The 21,579-nt window shown below is 40.9% G+C and overlaps 1 protein-coding gene across 2 annotated transcripts in view; it reads left to right on the top strand.

The window, feature by feature from the left end:
- MTHFD1L (methylenetetrahydrofolate dehydrogenase (NADP+ dependent) 1 like) overlaps window positions 1-21,579 on the top strand; it is a 161,544-nt gene that overhangs the window by 106,501 nt on the left and 33,464 nt on the right. For both annotated transcript variants that reach the window (XM_074580403.1, XM_074580406.1), the window contains 2 exons: window positions 92-199; window positions 1,906-2,058. In XM_074580403.1, the coding sequence (XP_074436504.1) occupies window positions 92-199; window positions 1,906-2,058 (261 nt within the window). The remainder of the gene's footprint in view (window positions 1-91; window positions 200-1,905; window positions 2,059-21,579) is intronic.

A 21,579-nucleotide genomic window follows, 5' to 3' on the forward strand; every position in this document is an offset into this window, starting at 1 on the left:
TGCTTAACAAGGATGAATCTAAATGACAGATTCTTATTGCTAGTTTGTCTTGGCTAATGTTCATCCTTGTATTGTTTCCTTGTCTCTGCAGCTTCCTATTGTTGAAAAAATAAGGATCATTGCTCAGAAGGTGTATGGAGCTCAGGATATAGAGTTGTCTCCTGCTGCGCAGTCACAAGTTGATCGTTACACCCAGCAGGTAAGATCACGAGTGAATTTACACGATCAGGTACCTGCTGGATGAGAGTTTTAGGAAGCCTCGGGGTGTAAAAGGTTCTCAGATTGCAGTGTTTAGTCAAGCTTTGCTGAAAGGTGTGAGCTTACCCATGGTGCTAACCCGTGGAGGTCAGTATGGATTGGTTTAGATTAGATTAGATAGAACAGAATGGTTTTAACCTTGAAAGCTATCTCCCATAAGATATGTGTGGTGTTTGGAGTCATTCTGAGATTGCTGATGAAACTCTGTGCTTTCTATGCAGAGTGGTAATTTTGGCTTGCTGACTTAAATGTGACAACTGCACATCTGCAAAAGTAGCAGCTAGTGAATATGCCTGATTTTAGCAAATGAGCGTTCGTTTGTACCTGCAAAAAATGAGTTTGTAAACACAAAAAGACATATGTGCAGCCATACACTTTAATAACAAAGCTTGCAATACTTTTAAAATCTGTTTTCCTTCTGTTCACATTATTTTCAATGGGTTATAAATGCTAGAAGGTAAAATAGATCACCGTTCCTAAATCATGTGTGAGTGGGCTTCGTTACATTTTGAAAACAGTTTTGAAACCATGTGGAGAGGTGAATGTATTTTATGTAATGCAATGGCTTCTGCACGTAAACGTGGCTGGAGCCTTTCTGTCAGAAAATAGAAACTATGGATGGCAGTCATGGAAAAATTTCTGAGTATACTTCAGCAGCCTGGTCAGACAGGCAGAAGTATAGCCATCTTCTCTATAATGCAAATCTCCTGAGAATTGATTTGATTTTCTAGATGGAAAAGAAGCTTGCTTAGTGTACTTGCAGCAAAATAATCCATGTCTTTATCTTTTCCTGCTGTGATTCTCTAATCCATTTTTCAGTCTAAACATTAGTACTAGTACTAGGAAATATTTTCACAATGCCATTAAAGGATTGTCGTCTAGGCTGGGCTGCAGAGGCAATTCCCTGGAGTGCCGCCTCTCCTCCTGGCCTTGTGAATTGCATCCCTGTTTGTCAAGGAATTGAACAGAATAATGGAAGGTGCCTGACTCAAGGTTAATCAATAACCTGGAAAACAAACAGTGTGGGGGGAGCTGCTGAGGGCCTTTCCCTGATTTCTCGCACTTTTTTAGTAACTACTGCATTGTCATTAGCGAAGTGGCTGCCATCCCCTCACACAGTTTTTGTTGTGTTTAAAAACAAAGCAAAGCATCATGAGCCATTTGTGTTTACCCCCAAGAAGACATTAGTACCCTTAGAGAGTTTTGGACTGTGAATCCTGGTCTCAAGCAGGTATCTAACTAGGTCATTAGAGCCCAGAGGGAAGTGCCATACTGGGGTTTTTTTGAGTTGGTGTAGGCTTCTTGTTCAGTGTGGTACCTGATGTGTGCCCTTTCTGAAAACGGCACTCTCTAGTCATTGTCTGGGCAGCTGTTACACCTAACCCTAGATTGAGAACACACTCTAGAACCTGGATGTCACTACAGCCAAGTCTCTGGAGACAACAGGCCTGAGCTGAGAGAGAATAGCATTTAAAATACGGTGTTCTGTCCATTTCTGAAATATTAGCTGTTAAGAAACTGAGGTTGACTATTGCTATATGGATTTTAGGATTTCTGGAAGATACTGATAACAAAGTGAAATTATAATCTGTCTTTACTGTAATCTTAAAAACATTTTTCTTTTATTTTCTTTCCCTTTTCTGTTAGGGATTTGGAAATCTTCCCATTTGTATGGCAAAAACTCACCTATCCCTCTCCCATCAGCCTGAGAGGAAGGGCGTTCCCACTGGTTTCATTTTGCCAATTAGTGAGGTGCGAGCCAGTATTGGAGCTGGATTCATCTACCCTTTGGTAGGAACGGTAAGTGCAGAGTATTCAACTCGATCACTCCCCTTCCTTTGACACAGCTTGACAGGGAAGTGCATTTCCTGTTTGCCTCTAAAAATAATGTGTAGAACCAGGTGAGTTCTTGGGTTTTTATAATAATTTTATCCTCACGCTTCTTGTAGCTCTACGTTGAAGGGAAAAGAGAATTAGGAAAATGTAATATGTAAGAGCGTTGACTACGGGATCTGAGAGAATGATTCTTGCCATTGGTTCTTTTTCTGATGATTTTCAGTTAGTCTAGGATACTTTGGCATCCTAATGCTGCCGAGAAATGAATTTACGTGGCCGTTGCCTTTCCTTATTCAAATTGCAGCCTGTAAATAACTGAAGTTACATGATTATATTCTAAAAGTTATATCTTTCATATGTCATTTACAAAGCATTCTGTAATGTATTTAGATGAAAGGAATTGTGTTAGGGAAAAGTGTATGATTAAAATTATTGCTTTTCAGCTGATGAGCCTGATCTCTCAGTCCTTGTGAACATCCCTGCTGGTTCTGTAAAACTAAGTTATGGTGGGAAGGGACAGATTTCTAACTGCAGTGGTAGCAGTGCGTTCTTTCTCCTTTTCAGAGATTTAAACAATGGGGTGCTCAAAAGAGCCAATTGTCATCCTTTCTTCCTACCTGTCCTTAAAAGTACAGACTTAGATTAGGAAGCTCCTGGTATTATTAAAGTTGCTGATAAGCTAGTTAGCTCATGCCTTTTGACAGCCACGCACATCTTATTGCAAACAGTAGTTGAACTGCGTCTGACATCTCGTAGCATGAATTATTACCTATATGTAGCTGATTCATGGAATGGTGCTAGAGAAGGGATGCAAAAGCCATTGCATTTCCGGAAAGAGTACTCTCCCAATGTTATCTCATCTTCCCAGAGCACGGCCTGATTTCCTTGTGTAGCAGTACACTTAGGAAAGGTTGAAAGTTTCTAATCTATTGTTTTGAATTCCCTCTGAAACAATCAAGTGTTTGAAACAAGGAAGGAAGTACTTTCTGACCAGGAGAGTTCCTGGAGTTCAGGAAGCTGTGTCACTTTAACTCACTGGACTTGGGGATGTGCTTTCCTTCTGCATGGCCACATTATATGCATCTACCAGAAGTGGAACACAGCTGCGTATTTAAATCGTGTAAGACCAAATTCCAATTACTGGTGACGGAATAAAATTTGTCACAAGTTCTAGCTGGAAGTTGTGTGTCATAAAGTTGTGAGAAGGACTGAATGTGAAGAATGGGCAGCAATTACCTCAAATCCATGAGGGACCTATCCTGTAGGATGTCAGAGTGAAATGTTCTTGGGTTGAGCTTTCTGAATGAGTCACACTCTGCACGTTTTAACACAAACTAGCTGCAGTTCAGCCTCATAAATCCTGTCCACAGGAACTGTCCACAGGAGCAGTATAGACCAAACAAGTTCAAGGATTACCTCTCTTTTTCGGTTTCCGCCTAGAAACGAAAAATATGGTTCTTGAAGGACATTTTATATATGGGATTTCTTACTGGGGGATATTGTAAAAATATGTCCAATTTAGTTACCCTGACTTTGGTGAGAGCTAGTATAGCCATGGAACTTTTCCTATATCAGGAACTGGGTAGGCAGTATTCTCGTAGTGTTATGTATTCCAAGAGAGTTTGTAGGCCAAGGTACTGTATAAACATAAGATCTCCAAGAACTAAAAATCTAAATAGACAGACATCGATCCTTGGTTGTTTGGAAAATACTGCTAATGCTCAGGAATGCGAGACAGAACACTCCTTGGAACTATCACAATTGCTACAAATCAGAATGAATGAATGAATATGAATGTATTCCTAACATGTTTACCATACAATTCTTTCTCTAAAATTATATTTATGGCAAGAGGTCCAACTTGCTGCCTTTCAGAATTGAGAGCTGTGATCATCAGGAAACAAACTCTTATAATAGAGTTGTAACACTGCTTTTGAGATCATTTTTCTACTTTGCCGCGTCTTCAGATTTTTAGTGTGTGTTGCTGTCAGCAATTGAGTCTTAGGGCTCGCAGTACTTTTTAAGTTGTGCAAGAAGGAATATATTGGATGTCAGATTCCAAAACTGCGAGTCTTCCTTTGACAATTGTCTTACTAATAAAGCTATCCGAAAACGTCTACAAGAACAAAGCAAGTATAAAAGGGCATGTCCTGAAGGCTTAAAGTGGCTGGAGGTCAGATGCTATGAGTAGAGGGATTACAGAAATCCTGGTGACAGCATATGGTGAAAGCATCCAGTCATGACAGTGGATTAGATTTCTTTATATAGGAGAAATAGAAAGAGCAGTATATATTTTTATCCTTTCATTACTTGCTGGCTAATTGTGTTAATGGAAGAGGATCCTTAATACCTAAGCTGCTTAGAGCCTTCTTAGAGCTAAGACCTTTCTGATGACAGAATAAATGCTATTGGACAACATGTTCATTCAAGTTGCAGTGGTAATTCTGATGCTAATTAAATGTCAAACTCCATTCTCACAGCATATTTTTTTACTGGACGAGCTCCCCTCACTCCAACCTGGCAGAACTTACCAGTGGTAAAGCAGGTTGTTAGGATTCTGCTCCAATTTAATTGGGAAGACCATTACAAATGAAAGAGATAAGTACTGCTGAAAGTTAATAAACTGTCTGCAGTAACTAACATTTGTAGTTTAACCTCGTCATTAGCACATGTAAATTAATGAAATTCGTATTTACACCAGCACTGATAGGCAATCATTATCTTTTTAAAACTAAATATTTAACGTTGTCTTCGTATTCTCTAAGCAATATTTGTTTTGTGTTATGGTTGGCTCTGGTTCCCTTACAGCATGGAAGTCTTTCCAGGAAAAATGAGCTGGGCCTTATCGGAGGAAATCAGCAGTGAAACAAGAGGTGCATTTAATTAACACTGGCATAGCTTTTATCCAAGTTCTCTGTGACCATGACCCAGAGGGCTACATCACTCACACAGGTGGACTGTTGACATCATCGCTTGGCTCAACAGAGTGATGGCAGGAAGGCTGCTGGAGTATATGTAGGAAACCAGTGAGGTCATTCACTAGCAATGCTTGGGTGGAGAATTATTAGATTTTTGTAGTATGTGTGTTTCTCTCCACCCCCACCCAAAAAGCCCTTGCAGTTTGGTCCTTTCTCACATTCAGACACGTTTCCATTGTTCTTTCTCTTTCATGTGGTGTGCAAAGAATGCAGGCTGGTTGTAGAAGTAAAACCTGTTGTCTTGCTTTTGTGAAACGATGCTACCAAATCAGTGGTGTGAGTGATATAGCTGTGTTTGAATCACAGCGAGATTTTTAAATACGTACTACCCTTTTCCAGCCATGCATTTTTGTTTTAATGAGTTAAAATTACAGGCAAGGTCCCTTTGAAAATATATGGAGCCTTTGGAGCCATGCCAGCTCCCAAATTCTCACAATGAACTGACATCCTTCAGATATCGACATATCTGAAGAAAGGTTGGTCTATTACAGCAATATTCTTTTTCTCCCCGTGGAGAAAGCAGTTCAAGTCTCTGGAAGTAGTTCTGAAACTATATCCTCTGGGAAGGAACTCTGGGGGCGACCCAGTGTGGTTTGAAACAAGTTTATGGGAGCCATAAAGTCCTAATTAACTTGTAGTGAGAGCCAGGACTGTCCTGCTAAAATATTATCTGAATATTGGACGGGAGAAAAAACCCTGAAAGTAAATGTTTTTATGAATACTTCTAGAAGGAAGATATTGTTCCCTGTTGAATGAATTTCTTCTTTCGTAGTGGTTAAGAGCTTAACAAGTTCTAAGGGTGTCCTTTGAACATAAGCTGGAGTCTAGGCCCACCTGTGACTTTGCAGTTTCCCAGTGCTGCAAGAGGCCCAAGTTGTCTCCAAACTGTCGTTTTGTCACTTCTCTCAGGCTCTCTTATGGGACAGTTGAATAATTATTGGTGAATTGCCCAGCTCGTCCTGATGATTTGTGTCACGTAGGGTGATTTTTCAAAAACGGGAATGATGGTGAGATTTTTATCTCCTTTGTATAAAGCATTTAGCTTACAATGCAATTTTATATTGTTTACAAAGGAGTGGTGCTACGCTAAGTATTCTGACCTCTCTTAGTCCAAAATATATTCCTGGTGATGTGGCATTTGGTACCTGCCTTTGGTGTTGTATAGTTGCTGTGTTGTAGCAGCGCTTGGAAGTCCCCAAGCAGCTAGCTCTAAAAATACTAGGTGCTCATAGACTCCGCAGGCTGGTTTTGAGATAACTGCAGTAAGTGTGGAAAAAGTAACAGAAAAGGGAAGCTATGAAGTTAAACTCACATGGGAGATGTAGGTTAACAATTGTGTGGTTCTGAATTGAAAAATGCTAACAGGAAAAGAAAAGCCCACGCTCTCCTCTGGTAGATGATGTGCCTTTGCATTTATTACAGCAGGTGTAATCCCTCTCGGGAAGGAGGGAAAGGGTTTCTTTGAATTACGCAGGGCACATCGTTCCTGCTCAGTGACCAGGTGTGCACACATGGAAACGCTGAATGATGTTACACTTGGTGGAAGGCTGATGAATTATTCAGGGTAGCGTTGTCGGGGCAGGGGGTCAGCACTTAGGTAAGATCAGTGGCTGGAAGTGAAGGTGAGGACAGTCACCTTTGGTTCATTGTGTTTAAAAGCTAGAGGCTGGGAGATGCTTCGTGTAGTAACAGCAAATCCACTTGTGTTTCTTGGTGGATTGCATGATGCGGTTGTGGCAGTATTGGGTTGGCCAGAGAGGGTCTCTGTAGACGAGGCAAAAATAGGCCCAAGTGAATGATTTAGCTGAAGGGATGAGGAAGAAGTAAATTATCATGAAAAGGGGTATGTGGTAGCCTTTAGAAACATCCCAGGTGTGTGGACTATGAGGCACTTAAGATTCAAAGATGATTATGGCCATTTGTGTTGAGAAGATGGGAGTAGAAGATTGAGGGTAGGATTGGAAAGATGGGGTTGGCTGGAAAGGAAAAGAAATTAAATTGAGAGTTATACCAGTGGGAGGAGATACCTGTGAAATGATTTGAAGACAAATCCAAGATGTACAGGGAGAACTGGAAGAGGGCACTGGAGTAAAAGCCACAAGTGTAAAAGAGATTTGAACATGATCCAAAAGCATTAGGTGAAACAATGACATGATCTAAGATCTGGCCAGGAAGAAGTCATGGGAGTAATTGATGACTGTAGTTACAGGAGAGCAGAACATGCCTTGCTGATGACTAAAGATTTTTTTAAATTGGAGAGAAAAAGAGTAGAGTTTAGCTGGCTCGAAAAAATTTATTATTGTCTCTGTAAGTTTTGAAAGTACATCGAAAAGAATGTATTTAAATGATAGTTCAGATATTTCCATATGCTCTGAGGATTTGCTGTTTAATTCAACTATTTTAAACTGATATGGATCAGCCAGTGCTTGTTGGAAATATAGAGTAAATATACTTCGCCATAGCTGCGACAGCTGCTTTGCCATTCTGCCATAGCTGTGACACAGACATACGGTAAAATACCCTCTTACATCCTCAAAAAAAGAAAAAAACGCAAACAGCCTCTCTTTCTCCTCGGGCATTTAGAAATATCTTGACAGATAATGGAGGCAAGGCACTTAGATTCTGCGTAGTTCATGCTGTGTCTCTTGACTGCTCTGTTTGTTTGCTAGTAAGCATTATTTAATCTACATTATAATATAATACGATGTATTGCCTTTTCTGAATGAAAAAACAGGTCCCGTTGCTGGCCCTATTGGCAAAATTAATTTGCAGTTTATTACAGCTTCCTTCAACCTAGCCTTACATTCCTCAAGGGCCAGCACTTGTAGTTAGCAAAACTAAAGAAATTATTTTGCTTTGTTTTCTATTGAGAAGAAAAAAGGAGTTGTGTAGGCATGTGTGTTTTTTCAGCAAACTGAATAGTTGGAGGAGGACTTGTTTTGGGACAGGATGAAACCATTATACAATGTATCACAGAAGAAAATAGATCCTGTGGTTTGGTAAGCTATTTAATGTTTAGATTAGATGAGATTTTTCTCAATACAACCTCCATTACAATCAATTTCAGTATGACTATTGTAAAATTAGTTCTTTATATTCAGTGCCCATATTATATCTTTTCCTATTTTACCATATTTTAAGCCTTGTCGGAGAATAATTTTTTTAATGCAAATGTTTACGTTTGGCTCTGAACACTTGAAAATGAACTTTTCCATGACAAAAATTAACCTAGTGTGTTACTTCTATTGATCAGGTTTCCTTGGTTGTCTTTTCCAAAGATATTTTTATTAAATACATCCATAGAAATGTAACGTTACGTTCGAGCTCTTAGACTTCAGTAATAAACGTGTGCCACTGTTAACTTAAAATAGTTTCTCTGAGTAGGACCCTTAAAACAGATTCTTATTTACAAGTACAAAAAATGACTTTCACGTTTCACTTTAGTCAGTTACTGACACCCTGAAAATGCATTTTGCTAGCCTCCCATCCCCTGTAGTGGGAATTTTACCTGTTCTCCTTTGCTTTGCATGTAAAGGGGCAGAGGACATGGTCAGCCATGCTATCTCCATGGAAGGTATGGTAGGTCAGAGCTGCTGGAGAGGATTTCTTAAACTGGTATGCCTGGATCACAAGTGCTTTAGCGCGTGTTTTCAGTTAAGATTAGCTGACTTGACACATCAGCTCGGGCAGTATGGATTCATTGATCAAGGATAGTGCCTGGCTAGTGTGGACAAGTTTGAGCAATGCTGGAACAAAGGTAACTCGTCATACTTTGAAACAGTTTTCTTCAGTGTGGTTGTTAATGTCTTGCCCTCATCAGACCTGTGAAGTTGTATGTAATGAACTCAGTGCAGCTGTCTTAGGGTTGCACATGCCATTGGTGCAGGCAAATAAAATGAGAATCACGTGTAGCATGCGTGTAGCCAAAGGGGCCACCTCTGTGAAAGCATAGTTTGCTCGAGGCCTTCAGAGAGTCTGGGAGTCATTAAGATCCTTGCTGTCTGTTCCAGTGAGACCTCACCATGAGCGTGGTTATGCTTTCTGTCTGCATTATTCCCTTGTCTCTGATTTACAGTCCGTGATCCCAGGCAAGAATGAATATAACTGCATCAGTTAAGAAAGGAGAAAGTCAAGAGACTGCTATGCCATATGGAGATAAGGGCTCTTTGAATGATATACATTGGCCTATTTGCATGAGGCATGCTATAAAGAAAGACATACCAGTTAAAAGTGGGAAGTGCAACTTGGACAGAAGCCAGCAGCAATTTTGGACCACTGCCCTTAGATTTTACGCATGACTTCAGACATGAAATAGGGACTTTGCAGGGGAACCGTAGGCACGTGCGAGTTTGGGCAGTCAGTGAGTGCCGTGCCGGGCGTTCTCCAGGGCAAAGGGGGAAGCAGGTGGCTGAGTTGCGCAGCTCGTGGCAGTGCTGCCTGCCCATCTCCATCCTCTCCTACAGCTCTGACTCTGCTGGTTACTGTTGTGTATTCATGCCAGTTCAGAGCAAGTAAATGGGCTTCATTAAGAGCTCATCCAATTAATCAGCCTCGCATGTGTGCACCTTGATCAAATGCGAAGAGCTCAAAAGTCTGTTTATGGAACGTCTTGAAACAGCAGTGTTAAGGGTTCTTATTTTGATTATGCTGTCTATACAGAAGATGTACAGACCTGAGCGTTAGAGAGGGCAACCAGGTATTTACTTCTCCCATTCATGATATTTTGGATGACTTGCTGCATGAGGAGGCCGATGCTGATGCTGCCGGACCCAGGGGTCACTGAGTCTGATGGCTTTGGGGCGGGCTGGGTGTCGCTGCTGCCTGTCTGGGTTCAGCTTGGTAGCAGCAGGCACGCTCTGTCACTTCCAGCCTTCTGCAGTTCCTCCACACAGGGATGAAATGAAACGATGTTTCATACTCCCTATTTTTGTTTGTTCAGCCTGATCAGCTTCTTCAGTTGAAGAAATCACAGTTTCTGAAAAGCTGCCTCGTGGTTCAGACTGGAAATTTAGAGATTCAGCCATTTACAAGCAATACTTACCTTTCAAAACTCCTGTCTATATGCAATTTTTTGAGAGGCTATCTTATGCTCCCTTAAAGAAAAAAAAAATTGCCCTTCAACATTCTTCCAGGTACATTTTTCAAATGCTAATTTGCAGATTTAAAAAGTATTGATTCCTTGGTAAGCAGCAAAAAGCTTTACAGTTTGGGTCAACTTCACAGTTTGAAATTCTTCCAGATTGTCCAGTAAGACAAACTATCTGGCAGATGTAGATAGCTGTATATTTGAGTTTGGCAACTTACTGTTATTGCAACTCTAAAAGTGACTTAAGGCTAATAGCAGGAACCTAGCTGGAGGCTGCAAGTCTGTGACTGAACAGTTTTATTGAGTTCCGGATAAATAAGGTGAAAGATGTTTTGAACTTTAATAAAGTCCCCAGCAACTTGCTTGCTTTCATTAAATTGTGAAATATAGGATGAATAGTGCACTAATTAACATTAAAGAGGAATGAATATTTGTGCCTACTGGTCAAGGGATTATCCTTGTTAAAACAGGAAATGGACTCTGATTTCCTGTTTTAAAGTATTTTCTTCATAAACTTTGCTTGAAAACGTGAGGTTAAAAATAGGTTATACTTTTACATAGTAAAATATGTGTCTATTATTAGTTTTAAAATAGCTTATATATGGAAGGAAGGGCATTTTCCAAATTGTTTTATATGGAAATAAATACATCCTGCACATAAAATAGCATTTATCATGAAATGACCAACTGAGCTCCTCTAATTTATTACATTGTGGCACGGGGTTTATAGGAATTACAGTACTTAACATTTGCATAATATCACTTTGTATTAGTAGTTTGCAAGCAAGCAAAATTTTGACACAGTTTTTAAAATAAGGAATACGGAGATGCAAACAGTAAGGCCCCCTGACAAATCAGGGGCAGGACAACCAATAAAATTCACAATTTCCTGGCCTGCAAAATAATGATATATTTATGTCTAAGAATGTGAAGAATCCATCAAAGTAGGCTGACCAACATTCTGTGGACAACACTAAAAGAAAGTTACGCTGCTGGTACTCCTCCTCTACACCACCCACCCACTCGAAAATCCTGAAGTATTTCCTGAGATATTCCTCATGTGTCCTTATTTAAGAAAAAAGAGGGTACAAAGCCTGGCATACTGTATTTCACTGTTAGTGGTAATGGGTTTATTTTGAAAAGACCAAACTTTCTTCACTTCTGAAACTGTGAAATGTCATGACTGGAGCTTTACCTTTTGACCGTAGCTGAGGAGAGGGTTGCATGAAACCACCTTGATAGCACATAGATCAAGAGACATCCCCCAGGTGAAGAAGTCCATTAAAAAAAGTATTCTCAGCATGGTACAGCGGTGAGCCACAGGCTTCTACAGATGCAGCATTTTTGGTACTCAGAGATACTACTTGATGCTGACCTGTGACTGTTATCTGTCTTCCCATCTGCTCTTCCTGCACACTGGTGAACCTAGCTTGTCAAAAGATGATTTTGTTCTTTTTTTTTCTTAATAGAAGGAAAGAAAGATTGAAACTTGTATCCCTGTGTGCTTGAGGAAATTCTGTTTCTCAACAGAAATAGTGTTGCAGTAGTTGACAATGTTTCCTTTGTCTGGAGGGGAAAACCCTGCCATGGACACCCCGTCAGCTGGTCCAGAATGGTGACTTCCCTCTTTCACACCTGTTTGTCCATGGTGGATATGTCTGCCAGCTTGACCCATCTTTTCTCCCTACCATTTTCTTCTCATATTTTTTGGGATAAGAGTATATTTAGTTTTACACCAAGATTAAGCCCCTCCGTTTCGATGCTTGTTCAGCACAGCTGTGGGAAAAATCTGTTTAATGCTGCCTTCTCTTTTACAATGTAAAAGCCAAGAACATTATTTCTTGGCCTGGAGCTGAACTCCTAAAACCAGAGCTTTCCATAGGCCTGTGAAGAAGAAATATGATCAGGCCTGAGCTAACATTTGGACAGGTAAGGTAAGAAGTAACATTATCTCTCCTCACCGTTTTGTTACTGCAGTTACCTGCAAAAAATGTGTGAGTATGAGGCATCTTACCAACAGCAGTAAAACTTTGTGAGTGCTAACTGTGATGCAGCAGCTGCATTATGGTATATTTTTGTCATAGAGGAAAATTATGTCAACATTATTTAGCTCCCAGAACTCAACAGCAGCTGCAACCGCCTCAGCATGGAAAGGCTTAGGCTGACGTGGAGCCCGAGCCACAGTCTGCCTGGTTTTCCTATGTTTGGAAGGGGTATGTTAGCGAGGTATTCCCAAACTGAAGTACGAGGGGCTGTGTGAAGTCGGGCTTGGCTGTGGTGACTCTCCAAAAGTCAGTATCTGATGCAGTGCTGAAACCCTGGGTTTGCCGCGTGCAGGGCTGCGTGTGGCACCCGTCCTTTCGTTGGGGTGTTCCCAGGGGTGAAACGCAGCGCGCTGGGTAGTGGTGCAGTCTGGGACAGTCCCAAGAAATCTGAGTGAGATGCGGCACAAGAAGTGCAGGTGTTTGTTTTTATAGCAAAGTTTGGCTCGTTTGGAACATTTTAAACTCTCACCTCTCTAACTACACAGTGGATGATAAAGCCACGCTAGCGATACCGGTGCTTGATACTTTAGAGGTTAGTCCCTGCCAGCTGGACATTCGCCTTTTGCTTGAAGTCACATAAAAATGCCTAATATAAATGGAACATCCTCTTTAACCAGATTCACATTTTTAATAATGTTCTTTTAATAACGTGTCAAAAGTTTGGAGCTAGTTGTAGGCTAAACAGTTTCTCTCCAGGGACTCGGAATTTTCTGAAGATAAAACCCTATAATTGCATGATATTTTAGGCTGGAGTGCCTGACCACAGCATCTTTCTTTAATAACCATGTTTCTTGAGGCAACATAAGGAGCTGGGTTTTGAGCTTAATAAGAAAAGCTAGCGACAAGAAGAACTTCAGAATGAGCCATTCAATCATATATAGGAATGTTAGAATTGGAGAGAAAATATTTTTAAAATGTTAAAGATTTACATGTGCTGTCCTACTTAAAGCTTAGCAATGCTCTGAAGACTTTGAGTCTAAACTTAACCTCAGAGTATATGCTTTCATGAAAACTAGTGAGAATTAGTTAATCAGGTCATGGTTTCCTTTTCTGCACAGCTGCCCTAAATTCATGAGGAGCTATTCTTTATGTCACTCTTACAGGCTTTCACTTAACTTTTTTTAGTTGGAGACCGTGTGTCTGTATCAGCAGTTTCAAAAAGATGGTTGGGTCCAAATCAACTGGTTCTACAAATATGCAAAGTAGCCTAAAATACTCTGTTTTAATCAACATTTAGCAAACAACACATCAATTATTAAATGTATTCAGGCTCGTGATAGTCAGAGAAATGTCGTTTATATCCCTTGCAATTTTCAGAAAATCTTTTTCTGATTCTCCTTAAATTCTGGTCATATAATGAAAAGGAGCATTGAGGATGTGTTGATGAGGAAGCTGCACTGATGCGTGTGAAGGGAATGTATGTATCTCACAACAGCTCTTACAAAGGTGGCAAACCTTTTTTATGCAGTAAGCTGCCTAGCAGGCTGACACCCTGCGATACGGAGTATGAGGTGTGTGTTTGAGATGGCCTTCTGGTTTCAGTGTTGCAATCAAATAAGCATGCTGTGAATGAAAGCAGCAGAGGAATGTGGATAATGTGTTTGCCTTTTAGTAAATCATCAATAAACTCTAATGCTGAGGCAATCTGGTTTTGTGACTTGCTCACTTAATAAAACCAATCAGTAGACCAAGGCCAGAAGAACAGTGACAGCGTGTCACCTATAGAAACCCGTTGCACCGTTTCTAGTCTTTTTTAAGACTCTCTTAGATAAGTGAAAATAAATCTCTCCTGACCTCATTTTACTCTTCATTTATCTTTTCCACAAAACCGCATGAAATTCAACACCACTTGAAGTTCATGCTCGGCTCCTTATTTTCAGTATGCTGTCAGGCGCAAGGGTGCTGCTGGAGCAGTGTCCTCGGGGACATCACCGAGGCTGTTGTACTCAAACTGTAACCTGAAAGGTGCTTCACAGAAGTACAGTGTTGAATCTCGGTGGTGTTAATTTAGGAGAATTTTCAAGAAATGACGACAACGTGGTGTAAGAAAAATCTTATTCTTTTTTGTTTTAGGCAATACTGTACTATACATATCACAGTGTGTTAAATGCAGTCCCAAATGTGCCCAAAAAAGAAGCAGTAACATCACAGAGGTGGTATGACTTGAGTTGTTTTTCCCCAGTTCCATTTGCAACGCTTGCCTCTTGCTGCTCAGAAGTTACTGCATTTGCACCACTGTCAAAAACTGCCAGTGCTCAGAAATGAAGTGTTAATCTGGGAGTTTGTCAAGAGAGCTGTACAACAAAACCTGTGGCTTTTACATCTCTGATCCATGAAATAAGCCGAAATACAGGTGTCTGTAGTTATTATGCTGGGAAAAAAATGCTGGTGGAGTTGGGTACCTTACATGCAGTACCATTCATCTTACAAGATTACAAATGCCCTGTGTCCCTGGCCACAGAGAAGTTCCCTCGCAAGCAGCTCCAGGCTTCGTTCAGCCGGTGCGCGTTCAGAAGGCTGCCCTGCAGATTTTTGTCACCATGCTTTTGGCCCAGATCCACTTTCTGCTTCCCAAGAGTGTTACTAGTAGGCAGGGTGTGTGCCTGTTTGAAAGCAGCGCTTCCATAGCGCTTCTGCTCTCCTATCTTTTTACTCTTTCGTAACTGCCCACGTAAATCCAGCCCTACCGCGGAGCATTGTGTGCACTGTATCAGTATCCAGAGGAAGTGTCTGTGCTGTACAGTTCAGTTCCTGCTCAGCTTTGCCATTAACCAGCATTTTGAGTGGTCTGTCTTCCTTGTTGAAACTGTTTTAAGAATTTCTGCGTATTTACGTTGAAAGAGCAGTTTTTCCACCCATCAATTTGTACGTGTTTGACTCAATTCATAGTGTTATTACTGGAGGTGGAGTGCAATGAATGGAGCAGTCATCATTTGGTGTAAGAAGAATTTCCTCATTAAGTACAGGGAAATGTAAATTGTGAGAACGAATTCATTGATAGAAGGATGCTTTTAGTTTGATCATCAGGTGTTCGTGGAAAATTTCACTATACCTGAACGAGAGAGATTTCTGCAGATTGTTGAGAGTATTAAGAATTGTCATTCTATTGTTTGTCCCCATTTTGTTTGGATTATGGACTGCACTGAAAACACATGCATTTATTTACCCGTTGAATTAAACCATGCGTTGTTTGTCTTAGTTGTGTTCAATTTTATTACACTTTATTGCAACAAATTGATATGATTGCATAGATGACCATGAGCCCTTCATGAAAGCAGTAAAAAGCCTAACCTCTTTCCTCTTTTTTTCCCCATTTTTTCCCTCCTTTTTCTTTTTTCCTCCTTTTTTTCTCCCCTCCTTCCCCCTTCTCCCCCCCCCCCTTCTTTTCCCCTGCACCTCCTTTTTCCTTCTTGAAGCTGTTTTGGCAGCTAGAGGCAGTTTTTATTTTGATACGTTTGACATAAAGGATGGAATGTGTCCAGTTTGGGAAGCGGAAAAGCTGGTGGAGGAAAAAAAAGAATCCATCATTGTATTATAGAAATCAAGAGTGTACTTTCTGGTCCATCAAGTAGAAACAGTTTTTGGTTTCAGCTCAGGATATACACGAGAATAAATTGCAATTTAAGGGCTTTTTTTTTTATTTAAAGGGAGAGAATTTAGCTATGTTGTTGGCACCATAAAACTTAACATTTTATGGAAACAAAATGGAAAACCAGATTATGGCATGTATTAAAAATAGAGTGTGTAACTTACAACTTCGGGGATCCAGCCAAGAGGAAGTTGTATATTAAAAAAAACAATAACCACATATCTGCTCTTATGGGAATCATTCCGGGACTGAAAGGCATATGCGTCCAAATGCGGGGTTTTACTGTGTGGTCAAAATTTCAAAATGAGCATGCCAATGAATTGTCCCGAGTTCATTCAAAGTATGTAGGTGTTTCTGTGTGCCTGCAACGCCTGTGCAGAAATGTGGGACTATGCACACCCCCAAAGCATGTGTATAGTTACCTCCTTTCTTCTGCCTGTGCAGTTGTAAAGGGGAGACTTGCTGGCCCCATCTCTCTGTCACTCAAACCCGCTTTTTACTTCCTGACTATGAAGTGTTACATCCTTTTGCATGAGGGTCACCGTGTTTTGTTCTTCCAGGCTTGCCAAGAAGGACAGAGGGTGGGGAGGGATGTCGATTAGAGGCCTTCTGGCTTCTTCCAAGCGGGGAGTGAGCCAGGGAATGTACTGAATGAAAGGTGTGTTCTTAATGCTATTGCTTGAGCAGTAAGCAGCCCTGACATCCTAAATCCGATCTCAGAAAGCACCAGCTCTTCCTGATCTTCAGCTCTCTTCCCTAGCGCTCCTTCCCATCTTGTGTTACTGTTTGTGGGTTGGTGTTGCTGACTCCATATTAACTATAGGCATAATCTCTAGAAACCATGGCAGTCTGCAGTATTAGACTCCTGCCAAACGGGATCCCTGGAAAACCTAACTTAGCCCTTGCCACGGAGTGAGCTTCCACTTTTTAATTTAATATTTTTTTTTTTTAATCTAAAATGTAGTTTTCCTTCCAGTAAACTTTATTCTGTAGTTTTGTGAAAAACAACAAGGAGGGAAATTCGTGTGGACCCTCAAGGAATTTATTATGGGTAAATTCAGAGAAAAAGTTGACGAATTAAGGGTAAACTCAGAGCAAAAGTTGACAAGTGCAAAAAGGACATTCACTGTAATTGTAGAATTAATGTCTTCATTCAAACCTTCACCTAAAACAATTTTAACTGAAGTGCAAAGACCTCTCTTGTATGGGCCGATGCTGTGAGTGACCTGTTGGTTGTGTTGCATTAGCATGTCATCTTGTATGAGGTAAAATTATCTACAGGGTCATATTAAACTGAAATTGGAATGCCCATTTGTAAAGTGAGGAGAAAACCACCAGGCATTCAGAGAAAGGCAGTCTAAGACTGTTCTCATTTGGTGTTGTGATTAGGTCTGCTTTTCTAAATAGATGAGCTGAAGTGTTAAGCACTAATGCAAGTCATGGGGAAGCCTTGCCAGGTACTTCATATTGGCTTTGTTCCATGTGTTAAGTAAGTCTGATGCAGCTTACTTCAGTGAGAATTTCAGAAGATAAATCTACTGAGGAAGGATTAAAAGCAGATCATATACGAGGGTAGTTTTCTTACAAATGATGAACACAGTTGCAGGAGCTGCCATAATCCAACAGAAGAACAACAAAAGTCAAACAGTTGTTTTAGTTTTGTGGAAAACAAGTCAAGATCTAATTGACTTTTTTGTTGTTTAAAGATAAAAGGGAGAGGAATGTATTCCTTTAATGTAAATGCATCTTTGACCCATCCTTTTCTGTTTCGTGTATTTCATGATGTACTTGAGCCTAAGTGTAGAAGAAGCTGTAGCAGTACTAGATTTATAGAGGAAACCAGCTGATGAAATTGTTTTGAAAATCTGTAGAAATAATGGAAAAAAACATTTCCTAAAAAGGAAATCAAGTTTAAATATTTCTGCCTTTTCACTACCTCTGAGGAGTATTCAACAGCTCTCTATAATTTACATGGAATAAAAGATTAAATGCATTTTAAATTATCTGGCTTTGGATGCGGTGGCATATCGATTCCTAGTTCCACGGAAAATGATTTTTAAGATGCATATGATAAATTCTTAATAATTAGTTCGATACTCCTGTTTTAAACATGTATTTCTCAGAAAATCTCAACATCTTAGTATTTGTTGTATTGTTAAGTTCTGGATTCTGCACCTAGGATGGAGTAACACCAGGCACGAGTATAAATTGGGAGAGGAGCGGCTGGCGAGCAGCCCTGCAGGAAGGGATCTGGGGGTGCTGGTGGGCAGCAGGCTCAATGTGAGTCAGCAGCGTGCCCAGCAGCCAAGAGGGCAAACCGCATCCTGGGGTGCATCAAACCCAGCGTAACCAGCCGGAGAAAAAAGGGGATTATCCCGCTGTATTCAACACCTCTAGTGCTGTGTGCAGTTCTGGGCCCCACAGTTTAAGAAGGATGTGAAGGTCCTTGAACGCGTCCAGATGAGGGCAACAAAGCTGGTGAAGGGGCTGGAAGGCATGTCCTGTGAGGAGTGGATGAGGACTTTGGACTTGTCTGGTTTGGAGAAGAGGAGGCTGAGGGGCGACCTCATCGCTCTCTGCAGCTTCCTGAGGAGGGGAAGTGGAGAGGGAGGTGCTGAGCTCTTCTCCCTGGGATCCAGTGACAGGACACATGGGAATGGTTCAAAGCTGCGCCGGGGGAGGTTCTGAATGGACATTAGGAAGCATTTCTTTACCGGGAGGGTGGTCAAACACTGGAACAGGCTTCCTAGAGAGGCGGTCGATGCCCCAAGGCTGTCAGTGTTTAAGGGGCTTTTGGACAATGTCCTTAATAACATGCTTTAACTTGGTCAGCCCTGAAGCGGTCAGGCAGTTGGACTCGATGACGGTCGTAGGTCTCTTCCAACTGTAATAGTCTATTCTATTCTATTGTTTCCTTGTTTGCTTTGGCTGTTTGGACTTTGAGGTCTTCAGAATGGAAATGCTACCTAATTCAGAGGCACCATGGCAGAATTGTTCCTGAAGTAAAGGCTACTGGGATGGATGTTGCTTGTACCACATTAGAGATGATACGTGTTCTCAGGCCTCAGAGAGGTGTGTTTATAAGGATTGTGTAATATCATTACCGCTGCTTCATTATTTCCATCTTTTAACAGTTGTCTTTTGAAGTCATGTACTTCTGTTCTTTGCATTTTGCTGATTAAATAAATGCCTTTTGTCTGTTATAGTCCTTCCTCTGCTTATGCCAGCTACTTTTTTAAAAGTGGCTTTGATACTGTTCCTGTTTGCACAGGACCGATCTTCCCCTTGGCTCGCCAGTCCCTCTCATTCTCCCGTGTTTCTTCTCCCCGTACTGTTTTCCTGTCTGTCTTTCAGAGAAGAAATAGATTTTATATATTGAGCAAATAATGTTGCAAGAGTATAGCAAATCTTAATGCAAAGTCAGGAGGGGAAACAGAAATCATTTTCAGTCATTCTGGCTGTCATCGCCACATCCTCCCAAGGACCAAGACACGCCTGTGCAGGTTGCCTCCGGCATTCAGGTATCAAGACGGGTGTGCTTGGGTGATCTGGTGGGGCCACCTTGCAGTGACAAATCTCATCACCTCTTTCATTAGTTGGCGCCATGTGTTGGTTTTGGATGTGCTGTTATATACCGTTTGGCAGGTGGCAGCAAATAGTCTTTTGCCTCTCCGTCCTGTTGGCATCTGAGAGTCACTGGGATTCATAGCTTCTAGTTATTTCTCTTGCTGTGAAGGAGCTCTTACTTACTTACCCATTTTGTGTATCATTTCATATATGGAATATTATTTTCTGTCCTGTCTTCAAAGCACTGTTCTTCTCAATGCCTTTTTTTCTTCCAGCGGCTAGACTTTAAATGTTTTGATTCTTCTATTTAATAATTTTGCTTTACCTCTCCCCAAAATCAATAATGGTTTTCCAAGCAATATCTTACTTCTCTCCTGAAATAATTTTTTGTATTCATTCAAATGGCACACTTAGCCATTTTTCAGTCTTTCTCATGCATTCCCTTTGGATTAAGATTCTTCTCTGAATAATGCCTTTAGCTGATAACCAGAAACTGTGGATATTTACTGCAATCTGCAGACTCAATTACCTAATTGTAAAAGTGCTTGTTGATTTCTTAGTGTGCCTATTTATGCCTTGAGGCATTCATGAAATATAAATAAGGTATGTTGTAAATAACCTTACAGTGAGGAGACAGGATTGGGGAGGTTTGCGTATTTTGAATAGTTTATTTAACTTGTATCTCAAGTTACTTCACATACCCTTAGATAAAGTGTGTCAAAAGTGTATTGTGGAAGCTGTTCATTAATTGATATAAAATCTGCTGTCAGTGGGCAGACAAACAAGGTGTGGTAGGCAGTAGATGTTTACTGCGCTATGGGCATCCTTAGCAACTCCCAAATGTACTATTCAAAATCAATTTGCGGTGCCATTCTTCCCGTTTGATGGGGTGTCATATAATCTATTTGCAGTAACACACCATGTGTTACACAGTTCTTTTCATCAGTAACTTTCTGAAGGGTCGCAGAGGAGGCGCAAGTGAGGTACAATCTGTATACTCAGATGAGAAGGAAATTGTCCACCACAAGCAACAGAACTGGGAAATTACCCGAGTTCCCTGGAAATCAGGCTGGTACTGCAAGCGGTAGTATGTGCTGCTTGGACATGGTTTGAATGATAGTACAACCTGAGTCTTGAAATCCCTTCAGATGTTGAAGCTTGTTGTATTTATTCAAAAACATTTCCTTAAGCATAGTGCCGGATTAGCACATCCCTTCCATTTAGCGTCCCATGCGTTAACTGGCAGATGCCGTAAATGTGAAGATATTAGAAAGTTACTGACCTGAAGTGTATGCAAATTCAAGCTTACTGCATCGGAGAAAAGATTTGCCGGTCTCTAGCTAGCTTACAGAGAGCTGACACAAGGCTCCTGCAGTCCTACAGGCCCAGCTGCTGGGCCGTGGGTGAGAAATGCTCCCTCCAGGGCGATGCTGCAGACTGCCTGTGAATACCTGCACCTTTGCCTAGGGGTGGCCCGTCCCCTTCCGGCTGCAGTCCTCTCCTTCCAGAGAGGAGATGGGACCTGGAGCCCCTGGGCAGAGTGGAGAGTTAAGTATAGGGTAGGAGAGAGAGCAAAGCACGGAATGCGGAGTTCTGTTAATTTTTGCACTGGAAATCGATTCTTTAATACTGGTTTCCAGCCTGTTCATGTTAATACACATGGGTCAACCCTCCCCGCTCTCTGCCATCCACACAGTCTTAAATTTTGAAGTGCTAGGAATGGTGTAAAGTTTGTTTGGGTTACTTATTTTTAATAAAGTAATAAAAAATTCTGATACAGTCAAGCAACCCCATAACAAACCAAAAAAAAAAACCCACCTTAAATTGCATGTAATTTGAAGTTTAGCTACTTTTCTGCAACTCCTTGGAGGGATCTGCCAATCTTTTAACAAAAATTGAAAGCAAAATCTTTTTATTTTCAGGCAGAAATTTTTAATAGCATCTGAGGTATTTGTTTTGCTTTCGTCTTTGAGTACAGATCTAAAGATACAGCCAGGCAGCTGCACAGCTGGTTTTTGCAATAATTTGTGAAACATCGCTCCGGCAGAGATGGTGCATTAGGGCGTAATGATGCTCACTATTTTAGTTGGAATATCACCTCTGACTCCTTGCCACTTATTTAGTGAAAACTAACTTTTTATTAGATCTTCGCTTCATCTGTTGGAGATTGTTCTTTGTGGACGAGCACAAGGTGGAGAGGTAGCTGCTGATTCAGAAATG

This window comes from Larus michahellis, chromosome 3 (assembly GCF_964199755.1).
Source record: "Larus michahellis chromosome 3, bLarMic1.1, whole genome shotgun sequence".
Taxonomy (NCBI): domain Eukaryota; kingdom Metazoa; phylum Chordata; class Aves; order Charadriiformes; family Laridae; genus Larus; species Larus michahellis.